Source organism: Lolium perenne, chromosome 5 (genome assembly GCF_019359855.2).
Source record: "Lolium perenne isolate Kyuss_39 chromosome 5, Kyuss_2.0, whole genome shotgun sequence".
Taxonomy (NCBI): domain Eukaryota; kingdom Viridiplantae; phylum Streptophyta; class Magnoliopsida; order Poales; family Poaceae; genus Lolium; species Lolium perenne.
The window spans coordinates 203378576-203397227 of record NC_067248.2 but is presented as its reverse complement, the minus strand read 5'-3'; the positions used below and the strand labels follow the sequence as shown (position 1 = coordinate 203397227).

At 45.3% G+C, this 18652-nt stretch overlaps 2 protein-coding genes across 3 annotated transcripts; one reads left to right on the top strand and one right to left on the bottom strand.

The window, feature by feature from the left end:
- The first annotated feature begins 2211 nt into the window (after positions 1-2211).
- On the top strand, positions 2212-8798 carry LOC127301453 (putative disease resistance protein RGA4). Its single transcript, XM_051331698.1, has 5 exons — positions 2212-2325; positions 2409-2493; positions 3049-3119; positions 3374-7424; positions 8443-8798. Exons 4-5 carry the CDS (start codon positions 3425-3427, stop codon positions 8556-8558), a joined length of 4116 nt encoding a protein of 1371 aa, XP_051187658.1. The 5' UTR covers positions 2212-2325; positions 2409-2493; positions 3049-3119; positions 3374-3424; the 3' UTR covers positions 8559-8798.
- A 1029-nt stretch (positions 8799-9827) lies between these two features.
- LOC127301456 (uncharacterized) lies at positions 9828-17455 on the bottom strand. Of its 2 annotated transcripts, none has more exons than XM_051331701.2 (10): positions 17061-17455; positions 16751-16954; positions 16593-16650; positions 16371-16433; positions 13548-13623; positions 11412-11527; positions 11231-11320; positions 11011-11142; positions 10545-10730; positions 9828-10284 (listed from the first exon to the last, which is right to left on the bottom strand). In XM_051331701.2, exons 1-9 carry the CDS (start codon positions 17378-17380, stop codon positions 10602-10604), a joined length of 1188 nt encoding a protein of 395 aa, XP_051187661.1. In that variant the 5' UTR covers positions 17381-17455; the 3' UTR covers positions 9828-10284; positions 10545-10601. The 2 variants fall into 2 exon arrangements, with proteins under 2 accessions (XP_051187661.1, XP_051187662.1); XM_051331702.2 differs by lacking the exon at positions 9828-10284 and adding an exon at positions 10294-10415.
- Positions 17456-18652: the final 1197 nt, after the last annotated feature.

Here is an 18652-nt window from a genome sequence, read left to right as displayed (position 1 = left end):
GACGAAGGACTGGCCGGAGTGGCTCGGAGGATGTCGTTGCGGTGGCCCTGGTACCAATTCCTCGTCTCCTCGTCCATCAGTTCCATGTCGCCGCCGCCCATGAGGAACGCCAAGTCTGTGTTCCTCTTCTTCGCCGCCGCCGTCGTCTTCCGCAGGGCGATCCGGACGCCTTGGTTGGCGAGCATCTCCCGCCACCTGCCGTCGAACTTGTCGTTCCTCCCGTCGGCGTGCGTCCTCAAGTCGGCCCAGCACTTGTCGATCGACGCCTGCATCCTGTCGGCGGGATTGCCCGTCTTTGAGCTCTTTGAGCTTCTTCTCGGCCGAGTTCGGGCGCCCTTCCGCCGCGCTTGCCGCCGGAGCGTCGGGGTTGTACTGCTCGGTCTTGCTCTTCGAGAGGGTCGTGCGGACTTCCTTCCACTTCTCGCAGCTTCTCGAGGCGGGCGTAGACGTTGAGGAACTTAAACCGCAGGCCGGTGTCGTCCGTGTACATGTCCAAAGCTCGGCGCAGTGGGAAAAAGAGCACGGCGATACGGGTCAGCTAACGACGATGTACCTCGGTGATGCAGGGTCGACGGAGCATACCTTTTGCTCCAAGTCGTGGCCGCTGATCGGCCGTTTCTCGCACTCCTCCTGTATGCCGTGCCATTTGCTGCACGCCGTCTGCATGAGCCCCCAATGGGTGGCCATTGCCTTGTCTCCCCGGAACACGTTCATGTTCGTCTTGTTGAAGTAGGGATCGACGAGTTTGCGCTCCTCGTACGCCTGCTTCACTCGAAGCCAATATGTGTCGAACGACTGATTGGCCCCGATTATGCCGTTCGTGGACACGGTCATCCAAGCTTCGGCGAGGCACTCCTCTTCCTTCGGCGTCCATTTGATACGCGGTTCGGCAGGCGGCGAGTCCTTCTTCCTCTTCTTCTTCCCCTTCGACAGGTTGGCGGCGGCTTGAGTTGGCTCTTCTTCTTCCTCGCCTTCTTCTTCGACGGCTTGGCTTCCGTCGGCAACATCCTCCCGATGCTCGTTGCGCGCCGCCACAGCTGCCGTCGCCCTCGTCTCCTCTTGCGTGAAGAACCCCGGGCACGCAGCGGCGGCGGTCATGAAGAACCCCGGGCTCGCAGCGGCGGCGGTGGTGCCGGAGGTGATCATCTCGTGGATCTCCTCTTCGTTCGGCGCCGCCATCGCATCGAACGTGAGCGGCCCTCGTCGCAGGGCCGGCGAGGTGCCCTCGAACAGGCCGCCGCCGCCGACGTCAAGCTCGGGCGGCGACGGTGTGGGCTTGGACGGTTGGGCGTAGGCGCCCTCTTGGAACACGGCAGTCGGCGACGGCGAGTACAGCGAAGGCGAGAAGGAAGACGGGGAACTTGTTGTACCTTGCGTCGGCCATTGGCCGGGGAACATGCCGCCGCTATAGGCCATGCTGATCAGCCTCGCTTGTTCGTCCTGGGCCGCCTCCGCCGACCTCTTGGCGGCGGCTCTTTTCACCCTCTCCGCCCTGGCGCTTGTTTCCACCTCGCGCCGTTTCTCGTCCGCCGCCCACTCGGCGTTCGACATGTTCGGCGGCTTCGTCTTCTTCGCCCGCATCTTCCTCGCCGGCGCCTTCGGCGGCATTGTGGTGGACGAGAAGACGAGGAGGAGAGTGGTGGTGGACGAGAAGACGCCGCCAGGAACTGGAGCTGGAAGACGAGGAGATTGGGGGATTTCGGCGGGAGAGAATGGGGATATGCAAGCAAATTGGAGGGAATGGGGATATGCAAGCAAATTGGAGGGAAAATCGACAGGCTTTGGTTTTCCAGTCGCCGACTACGCGGGTCCACACGCCGTTTCGCGCCAAAATCTTTCGTCCGGAGTCCCCGAGCGCGCCCCGGGGCGCCGGGGGTGGCGTGGGCTCGCCGGATGGATTAAGGGCCAAATCCGGACGAAAACGAGGAACCGGGGGCGCGACTGGGCCGAATTTCGCCGTCCGGATGGAAAAAACGTCGCTCGGGGGCCTCGTCGGGGGGACGAGTGGAGATGCTCTTAACGCTTGCACCGCAGGATGCAGATCGCGCGCGGCGATGTAAGCACATGGTAATGTTATTTTGTGGTCAGCCCCTGCTAGTTGTTCTTATTATAAATATCATCCCTCGAGATCGCCCAGTTGCATGATTGGATAGTCTTTTTTTTCTCGACCTGGCATGATTGGATAGTTGACTTGTACAGTAATTGGGTTCGAGAACAGATCTGAAGCTCTATACATGTCTTGCTCACACCGTTCTCTTTCTCCATTCTTCAGTGCGTTTGTGTTCCAAGCCCCCTCCCTGCCTCCCATCACCAGCACAACTCAAGGTAGTAATTCATTCCTATCTTCCCCTTCCCCTTCCCTCAAATATCTGTTATAGTCTTTTCTGATTTCACTTTTCTTCTCGCAGATGGTGTCGACAAGGAGATCTCTCAGCTCCTTGTAGAGCAAGATCTATATTGGTGCATCCAATCCAGCTTCCCTGTTAACACAAGGTAATTCTCATTCTGTTTCATCCATCTCTTCTGAGACTCGATTCGTCAATTCAACATTCACTTCACCACCATTCAAACCTGTGCATTTATCTCCCATTCACATAACTACTGTTAGTAGGAAGGAATGAAACCATGTCTCGTCGTAAAGATATCTTTCTTTCTCATCTTTGGCGACAAGCATGTGAATAAAAGTGACATTGTCTCATATGACTTTCTGTGCCTCGATCAAGCATTGATTAATTTTAAAACCTGAAACTTGGTTTATTTGAGAGCTACTGTGTCTTGTTTCCCCTTGTATACCCTTTCCGCAACTCTTCTGTTAATATTAGCAGGGCTCTCTCTACACTCCACTTTCCCCTTGTACCCTTGCTGGCATTCACAACTATGCAATCATCTCCCATTCACATCAGTACATCACCACCATGCACTTTTCTGCCACTCTTCTGCTTTATATTAACAGGGCTCTTCTATACCATTTCAGTTGAAAAGATGATGCATATAATCTTCATCATCTTAGTATTACTAACAGTCTACGTTTGTTTGATATGTCAGCAGACTAAAATTCAACATTTAATCCTAAGAATTTAGGAGGGTGTATCTGCAACTTGCATCAGTCTCAGCATAAGGTTAGCATGCCTCTCTCTCTCTGTATGATGTTAAGAAATGAAGATAGCTCGTGCTAGTTGTTCTTATTATATGTGTCCGCCCAAAAAGTTCGCAGTGTTTCGCAAAAAAGGCTCAGTGTTGAGCTGTCAAAGATTGGATATTTGACTTGTGATTCGTTCGATAACAGATCTCAAGCTGTATACACCCCTTGTTTTATGTTGTAGATAAACTCTATATGCGTCTTACTCACACCATTCTCTTCTTGATTCTGCAGTGCACTTGTGTTCCGCCGTGTGTGTTGGTGAAGCTTCTTCTGAGTGTTCCAATGGCAGAACTGGTGGTCTCCATGGCCATCGGGCCATTGATGTCCATGCTCAAGGACAAGGTGTCCAGTTACCTCCTCGACCAATACAAGGTGATGGAGGGAATGGAGGAGCAGCACAAGATTCTCAAGCGCAAGCTTCCAGCCATCCTTGACGTCATCACCGACGCTGAGGAGCAGGCGACGGCACACAGAGAAGGGGCGAAAGCATGGCTCCAGGAGCTCAAGACGGTGGCCTATGAAGCAATTGAAGTCTTTGATGAATTCAACTACGAAGCACTACGTCGTGAAGCCAAGAAGAAGGGTCACTACACCGAGCTTGGCGTCGATGTAATTAAACTCTTCCCTACTCACAACCGTGTTGTGTTTCGTCACAGAATGGCTAGCAAGCTTAGCCGGGTTCTGCAAGACATTGAGGTCCTCATAGCAGAGATGCATGCCTTTAGGTTTAAATACCGACCACAGCCATCCGTGTCCAAACAGTGGAGGCAGACAGATTATGCTATCATCGACCCACATGAAATTGCCAGAAGATCTAGAGACAAAGATAAGAGGATTATTGTTGGTACACTACTTCGTCAAGCTAACAATGCAAATCTCACAGTTGTTCCCATTGTTGGAATGGGGGGCCTTGGAAAGACCACATTAGCGCAGCTCATATACAATGAACTTGAAATTCAGAAGCATTTCCAATTGCTGCTTTGGGTCTGCGTTTCTGATACCTTTGATGTGAACTCCTTGGCTAAGTGTATAGTTGAAGCATCTCCCAAGAAGAATGATGATACTGAAAAATCACCAGTGGATAGACTTCAGAAATTGTTAAGCGGACAAAGGTATCTCCTTGTACTGGATGATGTCTGGAACAGAGAGACCCATAAGTGGGACATGTTGAAGATGTGTCTTCAGCATGGTGGCACGGGTAGTGCAATATTGACAACAACTCGTGACAAACAAGTTGCTGAAATCATGGGTGCAAATACAACCCATAATCTCAATGTTTTGGATGATAGTTTCATAAAGGAAATTATTGTGGCTAGAGCATTCACTCCGGAGAAAGAAAAGCCTACCGAGCTAGTTGAGTTAGTTGGTGAGATTGTGAAGAGATGTTCTGGCTCTCCTTTAGCTGCAACTGCACTGGGATCTGTACTTCGGGCCAAGACCAGCGTGGAAGAATGGAAGGCTGTATCATGTAGCAGCAGTATTTGCACCGAGGAAACTGGAATCTTGCCAATACTCAAGCTTAGCTACAATGACTTGCCATCATACATGAAGCAGTGCTTTGCTTTTTGTGCTGTATTTCCCAAGGATTACAAGATTGACATGGAAAAACTTATCCATCTATGGATAGCAAATGGATTTGTCCCAGAACACAATGAAACAAATGGAAGACATATTTTCAATGAGCTGGCATCAAGGTCATTCTTTATTGACATAGAAAATTTTAATGATGATGAGGAGGATTATTCTAGGACGAGATGTAAAATCCATGATCTTATGCATGATATTGCAATATCTGTTATGGAGAAAGAATGTGTTTTTGCAAGTGAGAAACCAAATCAGACTGAGTGGCTTTCAGATACTGTTCGGCATTTGTTTTTGTCATGTAATGACACAGAAGGTATTTTGAATGGTTCTATGGAGAAAAGATCTCCTGCTATCCAAACACTGCTATGCGATAGTTTTATCTGGAGCCCATTGCAGCATCTGTCAAAGTACAGCTCTTTGCATGCCTTGAAGGTCCGTACATATGTAGAATCATTTGTACTGAAACCAAAGTATCTGCATAAGCTGAGGTACCTTGATCTCTCATTCAGTCGTATGGAAGCACTTCCTGAAGATATAAGTATTCTATATAACCTACAAGTGTTGGACCTTTCCTGCTGCGGATTTCTTACTCGTCTTCCTAGGCAGATGAAATATATGACTTCCCTCCGTCACCTCTACACCCATGGATGTCGGAGGTTGAAGAGCATGCCTCCAGAACTTGGAAATCTCACTAAGCTGCAGACTCTTACATATTTTATAGCAGCGGTTACTGGACCTGATTGCAGTGACGTTGCAGAGTTGGAGCATTTAAACCTTGGTGGTCAGCTAGAGCTACGTCAGGTAGAGAATGTTAGAGAAGCAGAGGCAAAACTGGCAAATCTCGGAAAAAAGAAGAATCTCAAAGAACTGAGATTAAGATGGACTTCTATTTCTGACAGTAAGGTGCTCAACAATTTTGAACCTCATGATGGGCTGCAGGTTCTGAAGATATATTCCTACGGTGGAAAGTGTATGGGTATATTGCAAAACATGGTTGAGATCCATCTTTTTCAATGTGGAAGATTGCAAGTTTTGTTCAGATGCGGTACATCCTTCACTTTTCCAAAACTGAAGGAGCTTAGGCTAGAACATCTGTTGGATCTTGAGAGGTGGTGGGAAATAAATGAGAGGCAAGAAGGGCAAATAGTATTTCCTGTGCTTGAGAAGTTGTTTGTTAGGAATTGTGGAAAGTTGATCGCATTACCTGAAGCACCAATGGTTCATGAACCATGTAGTGGAGGTCATGGATCAGTATGGTCTCCACTTCCTCTTCTCGAGAAGTTGTTTCTTAGGTATTGTAGAAAGCTGATTGCATTACCTGAAGCACCATTACTACAGGAATCATGTGGAGGTTTTCGCTCGGCGTTTCCAGCCCTACAGGTACTCAAATTGGAAGACTTGGAGAGTTTTCAGAGATGGGATGTTGCAGTCAGAGGAGAACAAATATTGTTTCCTCAGCTTGAGGAACTGTCAATTAAGAATTGCCCAAAGCTGATGGATTTACCTGAAGCGCCAAAACTAAGTGTATTAGAAATTGAAGATGGCAAGCAAGAGATCTTTCATTTGGTAGACAGATATATATCTTCACTGACCAAGCTGATATTAAATCTAGAAAACACAGAAACAACGTCAGAGGTTGAGTGCACTATTATTGCACCGGTGGACATCAACGAGAAATGGTTCCAGAAATCTGCCCTTACATTTATGGAGTTAGGATGCTGCAACTCATTATTTGGGTCATCTGCACTAGAGCCGTGGGACTATTTTACACATCTTGAAGAATTGAAAATTGATAGATGTGATGTGCTTGTCCATTGGCCTGAGAAAGTGTTCCAAAGCTTGATATCCTTGAAGAGATTACAGATTGCAAGATGCAAAAATCTGACTGGATATGCACAAGCTCCTCTTGAGCCGTCAGCATCTGAAAGGAGTCAACACCTGCCAGGTCTCGTGGCTCTCAACGTAAATAATTGTGAAAGTTTGGTCGAGATGTGTAATGTCCCAGCATCTCTCAAGGAATTGATTATTTATATCTGCGATAAGCTTGAGTCCATATTTAGCAAGCAGCAGCAGGGCATGTCAGAGTTAGTTCAAGGGTCTTCTTGCATTGACTCAATCACACGTACAGCTGTATCAGAGTTGTCATCATCACCCATGAATCACTTTTGTCCATGCCTAGAACTTCTGTATTTACGTGTCTGTGGAAATTTACGAGCGGTTCTGAATCTTCCACCATCCTTAAAGACCATAATCATTCGTGGCTGCAGAAGTATTCAAGTCCTGTCATGTCAGCTGGATGGTCCCCCAAGACCACAAGTCAGTGCTTCCATAAATGCGCCAGAGCCATCAGCAGAAACTAGTGAGTATTCACTCCCTCCTTATCTCGGATATCTATCAATATGGTCATGTGACATGTTGGGCGGGATTCTCTGCCTGCCCACGTCCCTCAAGCACCTGAGCATTACGAACAACAGTGGGTTCACATCGTTGGAGTCTATGGCGGGAGAGCCCCCATCGTTGGAATACCTTGAGCTTTTTGGCTGCAGTACCCTGGCATCCCTACCGAATGAGCCTCATGCATACAGGTCTCTGGAAAGGCTTTACATTACAGACTGTCATGCCCTAAAGAAGCTTCCTAGATGCCTGCAGCAGCAACTGGGCAGTATTGAAAGCAAACAGCTGGATGCCCAATATGAAGGTACGCATGTGTTTCTTTCTCTCTTTGCCATATCTCACCAACAAATGCAAGCATACATCCCGTGTACTGCGTCAATACGTCATCTTCCGTTCGCATTATCATTGTGTTGTTTGAAGTTAAGAAGTAGCAATCTGACCGCAATGTTACATGATTACTATTATGATATTTGCTACTCAGTGAAACATTGGTACATCCGTAAGTTTTAGAAAATAGCGAAAACATTCATACATGTATAGGTCAGGTATAAACACATGCATGCAAAATTTGGTGAAGCGAATTGACCATCCCTGGTCTGTAGCGTACTGTAATTTTTTTGCTTCACATTGTTGTACCTTGTTTTACATTATTTAGTTTGTGATCTCCTCTCTTCCTCAAAAGTTATCATGATTTTGCACCAAATTTAACATGTATGTGTGTGCCTGCCTATCTTACGTGACGTCCATGAATGTTTCCGGTTCTTTGAACTTCTGGATTTATTTTCTTTCTCTGAGTTACTATTAGTATGATTTTTTGCGAAAAGGTCCACTGGTTGAGTTATTAACTTATTAATATCATTGATTACGCTATCATCAGAAATTCACTTACTACTATAGGGAACAGTATTTGAATACATGCTGGGCAGTGTAAAGAGTATACTCCTAGGTGAGCATTAAATAGCCACCAATTGTAGGGAGTACAATAGGTATATCTAGACATATTTTAGTGTGTAGATATATTATTCTTTAGGAAATTATTTTAAATCAAAGGGAGTACTAAATTTTATAAACGCAGATCACATAAGAAGTTGTAATAATGGACGTAGCAGTAATGGGTATTTATTTCTTACGTAGCAGCAACAGAGTGTTTACTAAAAGAATTAGCTCGAGACATGACATTCTACAGTACAATACAAACGCACAAAAATTGTTCTTTTTGGTTTTGCCTAAGATCTCCGTTTATAATGCCATGTGGTATAAATTTTCATGTTACGACATTAGTTTGTACAAGTTTATTCTTACATCATTTGTGATACATACAGTAATGGCATTTAATCCAAAGACATGGAAGGAAATACCAAAAATGGTCCGTGAGCGGAGGAGGTACGCCAAGCAGAGGAGGCAGGCCGAATGCACAATTGAAATGCCGGAAGCTTAGCGTGGCGCAGTTAACCGAGGAAAACTGGACGAAGACCACATAAAAAGGGCATGCATTATGTTTGCTAGCTTCAGACAATATACGAGATTATGTCATGATTGTTCTCAGCTTGGTTGAGCTTTGACCTTCATCTTATTATATTTGTAATGTGAACAAATTCATCTCCTTCACCATTCCCAGTTTGAGAAGAAGCTGGATACTAACATTTGTGATAAAAATACACAGTGGCACCTGGTCCAACGGAACCCGTTTACTCTGCGGACCAAAAATCTGTATTTCCATATCTCAAAAAATTCTACATATTTTTTTACATGTAGAGGATGCATGTATGTATAGTATATACGTGCGTGCCTTTTTCATACCAAAATTTGAAAGTATGTAGCTTAGCTAAAAATGATAAGTTTCAGATGAACAGTTTAAAGGAAAATTCCCCTTCCTGAAAATTTTATAACTTAGTGATCGGGTAACTATGTAATTTAGTGGCAGAGTAAGTTTAATCGGGTTCCGCAATAGCCAGGTCTTGAAAATGCGCGTTTACATTTGTGAGCTATATAGTATCTTAGTTTCAGCATCTAATGCTTAGTTGAGAATAGATTCACCTTTAACTTCTTTAGATACTCCGGACACTGATTTTATCTGCTTGACCATTTGTAGAGATTTATGTATAAGTTGGGAAAAGCTCGTGTTTGGATTATGTAGCAGTCTCTCTCACGGTGAGCGGGTGGTTGTAGTCCACGTGTCGCGTGCCGGTCACAGCTAACAAATTACAACCAGATTGTCCACGGAACGATCAAGCATATGCTTGTGCCGTGTCGATCGAGCATTCATTTAGAATGCTGGTGGCATGTGTGAAACACGTCGGCAGCAGAACACGGTTATGTGATCAAAACATACTTCCTCTATTCGGAAATAAGTGTTGTCTAACTAAAATGCTTCTAGATAGATAAACTGAGGGAGTACTATATGTTTTTACTTCACCACTCAAGGCAAAAGAAAAGTTGCACGAACATTTGCTCAAAAACAATAACTGCATCTTGATTCTGACTATAGAGCCTGGAGATACCAGTCCCAGCGAATCCTGAACTGGGAAGATGTTCTCCGTAGAATTGGTGCCTTGTGAGCTCAGGCCTCAGTACTACGCACCGGCACGATTTAACTGAGCTTAATCCAAACGGTACCATTCAAGATCAATAACTTACAGTTGCTGCATTTTCTTGTCTGGTGTAGATCGTTCTACACCATATGCATTCAGTATATATTCTGGAGAACCAACAGCTTTTCTTTGCACCAAGTGCTCATTACAAGCATCCTCACAATTAAACAAAGTACACAAAAATTGTCCCAAATGTAACACCTATACAGAAAAATATTGTATTGCAATAAATTGCCAATCATCAGAAGGCCGTGCATGGACAGGGTTGCCTGCTGCAAGGTCTATACGGCCAACTCAGACTCGCTGGTGCCATACCTGATCACTGCTCTCCTGGTATTTGGGTCAAATGCATTGCACAGTCTGACTAGGGTCCCAAGACTTGCCCCAAACCTCCAAATCTTGATCAGATAATAATACTAGTACGGACTGCCAGTGAGCTTGCACGATAGACGTACTCAATTCGGTCCAAATGCATCTCTCTTAGAGCCGTAGGTGCAATAACATTTACTCTTATGTGTCCTTGCAAAGGCAAACCTCCACTGCTCCACACCCAGCCAATTGCATCAGCCAGTTCTGCAGGAACCAATAAAATGTTTCTGATGCATGAACCAAAGTTAACTGAACGAAGACCATACAGCACGACAGATTCTACAGATATTTCTGCAGTTCTGGCTCTGCGTGTGAAAGGATCTCCAATGTGGCAACTGCATGAGCAACGCAAGAAATGATCCTAGGTTTTTACACCACATAAGTTGCAGGGTGGTGTCAAAGCCCGTTAATGGTTGTAAATTGACATACTATATATGGATTATAGGTACAGTAGTATTGCATACCTTCATAAGCAGCATTCTGAACTTCAATAGTCATACAATAATTAAGAATCTAAGGTTCTAAATGGATCTAAACCAATCAGCGATAGTTCTTGAGAGGACCCTGGTCTCATTGAGAGCCAATGATTTTAAACCCTGGGCCAGAGCATCTGCTGGAGTGTATTGTGAACCAGCCTGCCATTTAACATCCTGTAGTATAGCTATAGTTAATGACTGGTACACATAAATATCAATGTCGTGTACATAAATGATATTCCACATAAACAGAGAAGCAGTCCTTGATACTATGATCTAGTGATTCTGAGAATGATAAATTGGTCTTAGTTCAACTACAAATAGCCACTTGTTTCCTAGTGATAACACCAAGTCGATTCCTAATAAAACGAGCCTGACACGAATATACCGAGTTCTAAAAGTTTGCATATGATGCATCATACAATTGTGAGATGAAAATTATAACCAGCCGTACCTGTATACATGGAGTTAGATGTGTTCCTGACAGTGTGACCTTCTTTACTTGTCCATTAATTGATTCTACCCGAGGCTGCAAGATGTTCTCAATTATGTCTGTATCATCAATAGCATCGACGCTGAATTTCACCTACAATGTGTGCATGGAAAATTAATAAACGCTAATATTTATAACAGAAAAAGGTTAGCCTAAAAAAAAGCAAGTTTGTCAACACTACCAATAATGTATTTGGTACACTGTAGGAGTTCTTGCAGAATTCACGGTTCTCAGGCGGCGTTGGTTTGAATTCAGATACACCTTCCGTAACCTGTAAATAACATGCGAGGATTAGAAAGATATAAATGAACATGTTGTAGAAGCACATTTGAATGCTCAAATAACTTTGATTCATAAAGTACCTGATTCATTACAGAGGGTAACTGATCAACAAATTTGCTCACAGATGCCATAGCTTCTCGATCATACTCTTGTATCAAACCTCCAGCTAAATCAAATAGAGCCTTCCATGCGCCCCCTACAAAGTTGCACGAAGCAAACATAACCATTTTTTAGCAATTTTTTGCATCTTTCTTCTAACTTACTTTTGCATCAAACTAACTCACCAAAACACTTTGCGAGGAGATGAGCACATTGATTTGTAGATTTTGGTGGGCACAACAAGATAAAGAGAATAAGGTACATTGGCTGAGTTGGGAGAAGCTTACAAGGTCAAAGAAAGATGGTGGCCTTGGATTTCGTGACCTGTACGGTTTTAACATGGCCATGTTGGCTAGACAAGCATGGCGTATGCTAATCTCCCCTGATTCTTTGTGTGCACAAGTCTTGAAGGCGAAGTATTACCCCAATTACACTATTCTGCAAGCAAAACCCATGGTTGGTATGTCCTACACCTTCAGAAGTATTCTCCGTGGTGTTGAATTGTTAAAGGAGGGTTTAGTTTGGAGAATTGGTGATGGATCCAATGTGAATATCTGGGATGATCCGTGGCTTCCACGGGATGGAGCTCTAAAGCCAATCACCCCGAGAAGGCAATGCATTTATACAAAAGTTAGTGAGTTGATCAGTCCAATTACTGGCCAATGGGATGTGCAATTGGTTACTGAAAATTTCTGGAAAATAGATGCAGATATAATCCTAGCTATACCTATCAGAGAAGAGTTTGAAGATCTTCTTGCATGGCACTATGATAGTAAGGGAACTTTCACGGTAAAGTCGGCGTATAAATTATATGTCCAGGATAGAGATGGACCGCATCAGTCATCTTCTGGGGATCCATCAAACACTTTACAATGGGAGAAAATCTGGAAACTGGCATGTACACCAAAAATACAACAATTTGTGTGGAGGTTTGCCCATAATAGTCTTCCTCTGAAACTGAATATAAAAAGAAGACGAATGGATTGTGACACGAGGTGTGTTTGTTGTCAGAGGCTAGATGAAGATGGAGCGCACCTTTTCTTGAGATGCAAAGAAGTAAAAAAGATATGGAATGATCTGAACTTGGAGGAGGAACGTCAATTGCTATGTACCTGTCCAGGTGCAAAGGAAGTAGTACACCAGATGCTAAAAATGGGAGAAGAAAAAAGTGTGCTAATTGCATGTATGATGTGGCGATGGTGGACAAACAGAAATAAAATCAATGCAAAAGAGAAAGTAGGAGGACAAGAAAACGTAGTTGCCCAAACCAGATTCTGGGCGGGAGAATGCAAAGTGTTTTGCAGCAAGGTACGCCCTGACAGTGTCCTTGCAGAGACAGCAGAATGGAAGATGCCGTCAGGTGATCGCCTCAAAATCAACATCGACGGTGCGTTTGCTGCATCAACAAGGACAGGTGGATGGGGTTTTGCAGTCAGGGACAGTACTGGTCAGATCAGGGGATCGGGAGCAGGAGCTCTCCGCTACGTTGCGAGCGCGGCACAGGCTGAAGCACATGCTTGCGAGCAAGCAGCGCGTGCCACTGCTGACTGGGGAATGGTTGATGTGATCCTAGAATCAGACGCGCAGAACCTTGTCCGAGCCATGAGGAGTACAGATTTTGACAGAACACCTGAAGAAGTGATCTATAGGGATATACGCCTGTACATGCAGCTCCATTTCAACTCGTATGAGTTCTCCTATGTACCACGTATGTGTAATACTCTAGCTCATTCCCTTGCTGAGTATGGTGCGAGCCGGCAGGACATAAAACTGCTTTGGCCGGAATCGCTGCCGAATGATGTACCTTTGTGTGTGACCAGCGCTTCTGCTGGATCAGTTCGGTAATGGAATCAAGTGTTCCATATAAAAAAAAATGTTTTGACACACATTTCTAACATGTCATGATGCATAGCACCAACGCTGCAATACCATGAAGCAGCTAGAATTTCAGAGATACAACATCATAATTAACAATTAAAATTATCATTATCTTAATTTATTAGGGCTTTTCATGCTATTTGATTGATATGGAAGGTTAGAGGCAAGTGATAACATTTCCAATACACTTAAATATTAATTGGTAAATAAAATAAGGTAAACCATAAATGAATAATCACCTGATGCATCTCTTGCCACGGAGTATACAGGTGATGCCTCCATCATAGGCATTAGTTGACTAAATAGTGGGCCTATCTGCATAAAACAAATTTACGTATCAAAGATCTAACTCATGCAAGCAATCAAAGAACAAGCAAGAACGATGATATGCAATACAGATACTGCGAATATAGATTAAGTAACTATAGATGAAAGACTAGGTTCTGTATCTCGCAAAAAAAAAAAGACTAGGTTCTGTAAGCGGTCTTGTCTGGTCGTTCGACACAAACGAGGTACATGGAGTTGCATCTACGGCGAACTCATAATCTAAAAAAACCAAAATCTAAACCCTAGGGGTGGGGGTGTATATATTGGCGTACATACAAACCGACCTTAAAAACGCTCGACTCCAAATAAGACATGGATGTCTTGACTTCCTAATAAGTGTCAGGCAGTCGAGGTCGAGTCGTTTCTCATCATAGTCACCTTCAAACTCCGCACGTCGATCCACAAGTGTTGGAAGCTGGTATCCGCGGCCTGCCCGAGATACAGGGCCTTCGTGGCCCCGCACAAGTCGACTCGAGTACATGGCTCCGCACAAGTCGACTCGAGTACATGGCCCAGACTGGGACCTACTATTTGGCATGCCCTATGATGTCTGATTATATTTGCTTCACTTGATTGCATGCTAGACTTTGCATCATGAGGTGAGGACCTCTATTTATAGGCCTCATGAGCTTCCACTACTTATTGCTAGAAGGTTCTAGAGAATACTACTTAAAACTAGGCAAAAACACAAACAACATGGTTACAACTGACACTAGAACAATCTAGAAACTACTACAACACATATGACTAAAGGGTCAAATTACCTTGAATATAGAAGTGCGTAGAAGCTACTAATGGATTTTATTTTTTTTGTTTTATTCTCACTACTGTCCGTCATCATTATGACATTATATAATCCTATGGAAATTTAACCGAGGTGAGAATCACAACAGCCAACATCACGGTAGCCAAGGGGTACATCACAAAACTAAACAGTTAGTTTGGGAGATCTACATGTGGATCTCTAGGGTGAACTTCAAAAAATATCAAGGCTGCAAAATTCTTTGCGTTGGTCGTTCACCTGAGTCCATCGCACCTAGCACGCAAACTCAACTCGCTGGGGGCATTTTTTTGATGTGATTTTGTACGTGGCAAGATGATCACATTGAAATGTTAGCAAGTAATAGTGTGACTTATAATACAGCATGACACTAAGTAAATAAGATATATACATGAAGTTTGTTATACGTCAACTGATAGATCAGCTTTGCATGGGAATGCATTGGCCAGGCTCACAATCCGAGCAATTGATTCATGCACTACTTTGATGCCGGCCGATACCTTTTTAATTACGACAGGACTACATCAACGATCAACCTTGAGCCCATACATTCTCTTTAGTGAGGATATGGCCATAAAAGATATAAAATAATATATCCATTTGTGTATGCTCTTTGTTGATGATGTGGCGTTGGTAGGTGAAAAAAAAAATTGATGCTCGTAGATGGAAGTAGGGTGGGCATCAATAGGAAATTAGGAGAGACCTTAGAATCCAGGGGGTTTAGATTCAGTAGGACCAAGACCAAGTATATAAGGTGCAACCTTAATGGCGTTGCGGCTGAGGTTAATCTAGAAGGACATGTAGTACCTAAGAGGGACACATTCCTATACTTTCGGACAAATGCCGCAAAGCAATGATGTATTGATGATGATGTTAGCCACATAAGCAAACCAAGGTGGATGAGCTTGGGGCAAGCATCTAGCATCCTCCCTAAAAAGAAGGTCTCTTAAAAGCTAAAAGGTGAGTTCTACACGATGGCAATAAGAGTTGTGGTGTCATATGGAGTAGAATGTTGGCCCACTAAAAGACAACAATCAAACAAATGAGTGTCACAGAGATGCGCAAGTGAAGGTGGATGTGTGGCCATACAAGAAAGGACCGAATCAACCCTAAAAAAACGAATCAATGACGAGGTTATACATTATAGGATAAGGGTGGCAGCGATGGCAGAGAAATTTGTCCAACACCGACTAAGGTGGTTTTGAGAATAACCAAGTAACCAACTAATGGTGTATTCTAAAGGTTAGCGAAAATACAAAGAGAGGCGGGGATGATTGGGTGACCAAGTTGACATGGGATGAGGTGATAACAAAAGGACTTGAAGGTTTGGGATGTACCTACAGATTTGGCACTTGGTAGGACTGCATTGAAATAATAAGCTATCCATGTGCCGGAACCTTAATTTAGTTTTATTGTACTTCGCTAAGTTTTCTTTCTTTACTTTTTTGTTGCCACAGATTTTTGTTGGGTTTCATCTCTAGCCTACCGCACACAATTTGCTTGGCACAAAGGGCTCTGTTTTTTGTTATTGTGTCAGCTAGGCTCGACAATAATAAAGAAAGAATTAGAATAGTTAATCCAGTTGACCATAATGTAACGATCCAATGTGCCGATCATTATTGAATCAGATTGTTCTCAACTAGTGACGGCGGTCTGCCATAGAGCTCAAGATCGCTCGTCTTATATGCATTTTATTTCAGAGATTAAGTTTTTGCTTGGTAGTAATCGTGTTTGCAAAATTGTAAAAGTAGATCGAGGGCAAGTGAGGATTAGCCAGTCTTGACAATTGGGCAAGGACAAAGAGTATAACGATCATATGGTTTGGTTCAGGATCTGAGGTCGTCCTTCAGGAGCTGTTGTCTGAACCTGATGTAATCCCTGCTGCCTAATAATGATCTAGTTTTACCCGCGAAAAAAAACAATCCAATGTGCAAAAAAGCGCAGACCAAAATACCTGCTCAAAGTAAGGAACAGCCTCCGAAGCGGGCCTATTGTTGAATGAGACAATGGCATTAGCCTGAAATGATAAGAAAACAATGAAAGAACATCAACCAATAAGCACCGTTATCAATTAACTATACACAAAAATAGGAATTAAAACATTCCTCCTCAATCACCGAAATGATTAAACAGAAATTTCCGGAGCCCCTTATTATTAACTAAATACAAAGGAAACCTTTGGTATCTTTTCCGAGAAGTAGCTCCCCACCAACAGCTGAAGCAGCGCCCCATTGCTGAAACGTAGAAGAAATAGCATCAATGAAACAAAACTTCAAACATCCTCTGTGGCAAAACGTCGAACGGGTTGTCTGCGACACTCCATGCTCGGATCACCTGTGGCCAACGGAGTATAGCGGGAGCCCCGCGATGTCCATTGCGCTTATCCCAGCCTCTGGCAGCCCCGACGCGAGGAGCTCGTCGTAGCAGCCGTGGAAGCTCTGGAAGACCTCCCGCGCGGCGGCCGCGTGGTCGAAGGTGACGTTGTACGGCACGCACACCACTAGGAAGCCCTCCTGCGCCAGGAGCTCCAGCAGGTAGCTGCAACCAAACCACGCAGCCCCCAAACGCAAATCAAAACAGCTCTTCCCCGCACCGAAGCAATAGTGTGTACTGCGAGGCTGGATGGAGTCCGCTTACGGCTTACCCGTATGTCGCCTCGGGGACGGCCCCGATGAAGGCGCCGCCGAGGAACTTGACCACGGCGAGCGGGCGGCGGCCGCGCGGAGACGGGAAGAGGAGGCAGGAGTGCTCCCGCAGGTACGTCCTCCCCGTGGCGGCTGCCGGTCCGGGGGCGGCGAGCGCGGACAGGGGGGCATCGGGGCCAAGTGTCGCGCGGCAGGATATGCTCCTGGTAGCTTCGGTCTGGTGTGTGCCGGTGCGGCGGTGATGCCATAGGCTTGGCCGTGGAGGTCGGCCGGATGTGACGGGTGGGGAAGAGAGGAGGTGAGCAGCCGCTGCCGCCATGGAAAAATGGTAGTGCGAGGTGAGGCGCGCAGAGCGTGGGTACGAGCGACAGCTGATGGTTTCGCCACGAGCGCCTTTGTGATGCGAGGAAACGTGACCAAGCGGCTCCGCGAGCGCCGCCCGATCTCAGCGAGAGATCGATTGTTGGATTACAAAATTTGTTTTTATTCTGAGTTTTATTCTCAGATTCTATCTGAGGGATTTGCGATCCTTGTAGAAACTCCATTCTCGCTATGAGAATTACCTTGCCCGAAAGAAAAAGAGATTTAATCTCGGTGCAAACCCTTTTTTTTTTTGGAGTGCCTATACAACAGCCGTCTGTTTTACAATTCAAGATATGTGCACTTTTCCGTAACCAATCGAGAATGTGACAACCGTACTACTAAAAATCCTTTAAAAATAATGCAATTAACCAAAAAAATGTCTGCTTTCGATTTGTAAAAAACAGACAGATTTCCTTTAGTATAGATCAGTTTGCGATTCTCACTTTTGAGTCCACGTTGAGTTACAATGGCTCACGGTTTCAACGCACGTTTTAGAGCATCCAGCCGTTGGGGCTCCCAGGCAGAAATCCGGCGCTTAGCGCCGGATGGATGTAAAAATTGATCCAAGGAGGCCTATTTTTCCAGCCGCGAGCTCAGGATGGATGAAAGTATTTTAATGAAATACGGCGATTTCAGACAAATTTGGGCGAAACTCGTTCAAACATAGCGAAATTTAATGATATTTAACATATATAGGCGAGTTCATACATAAATAGGCCGAATTCGTACATATATTTGAATTCGGCGATGGGATAACTTAAACTTAATTTAAAAACCGGCCTCCTACATGCCGAAATGGCGGTAGAAGGTCGTGTAGTCCGTGTCGTCGCTGCTGCCGCTCGAGCCGGCGGCGTCTGGGGCGGCGCCGCCTCGTACTGGGCCGGCTCGAACCCTTGCCGTGGTCGCCGACGCGTGGCGGCGTCGGCCGGTACATGTCGTCGTCGCTGCTCTCCTCGAGCTTGATCTGCTCGACGAGCCCGGGCGCGGCGTTCGTTGCTGCGGACGGTGCGGCGGCGCGGACGGCGCGTTGCCGCGCGGCAGCCAGGTCCAGCAGCCGCCGCCGCCGCTCCGCCTCCTGCCGCTCCCGATCCACTGGACCGATCGAGCGCGGCGTCGATGGGGAGGGTGTTGTCGGCGGGGACCAGGTCCTTGAGCGACCCGGCGATCGCCTCCGCCACCGCGGCGTCCTCGGCGCGCTGGGCCTCCTAGGCGAGTTGGTTCGCGGCGG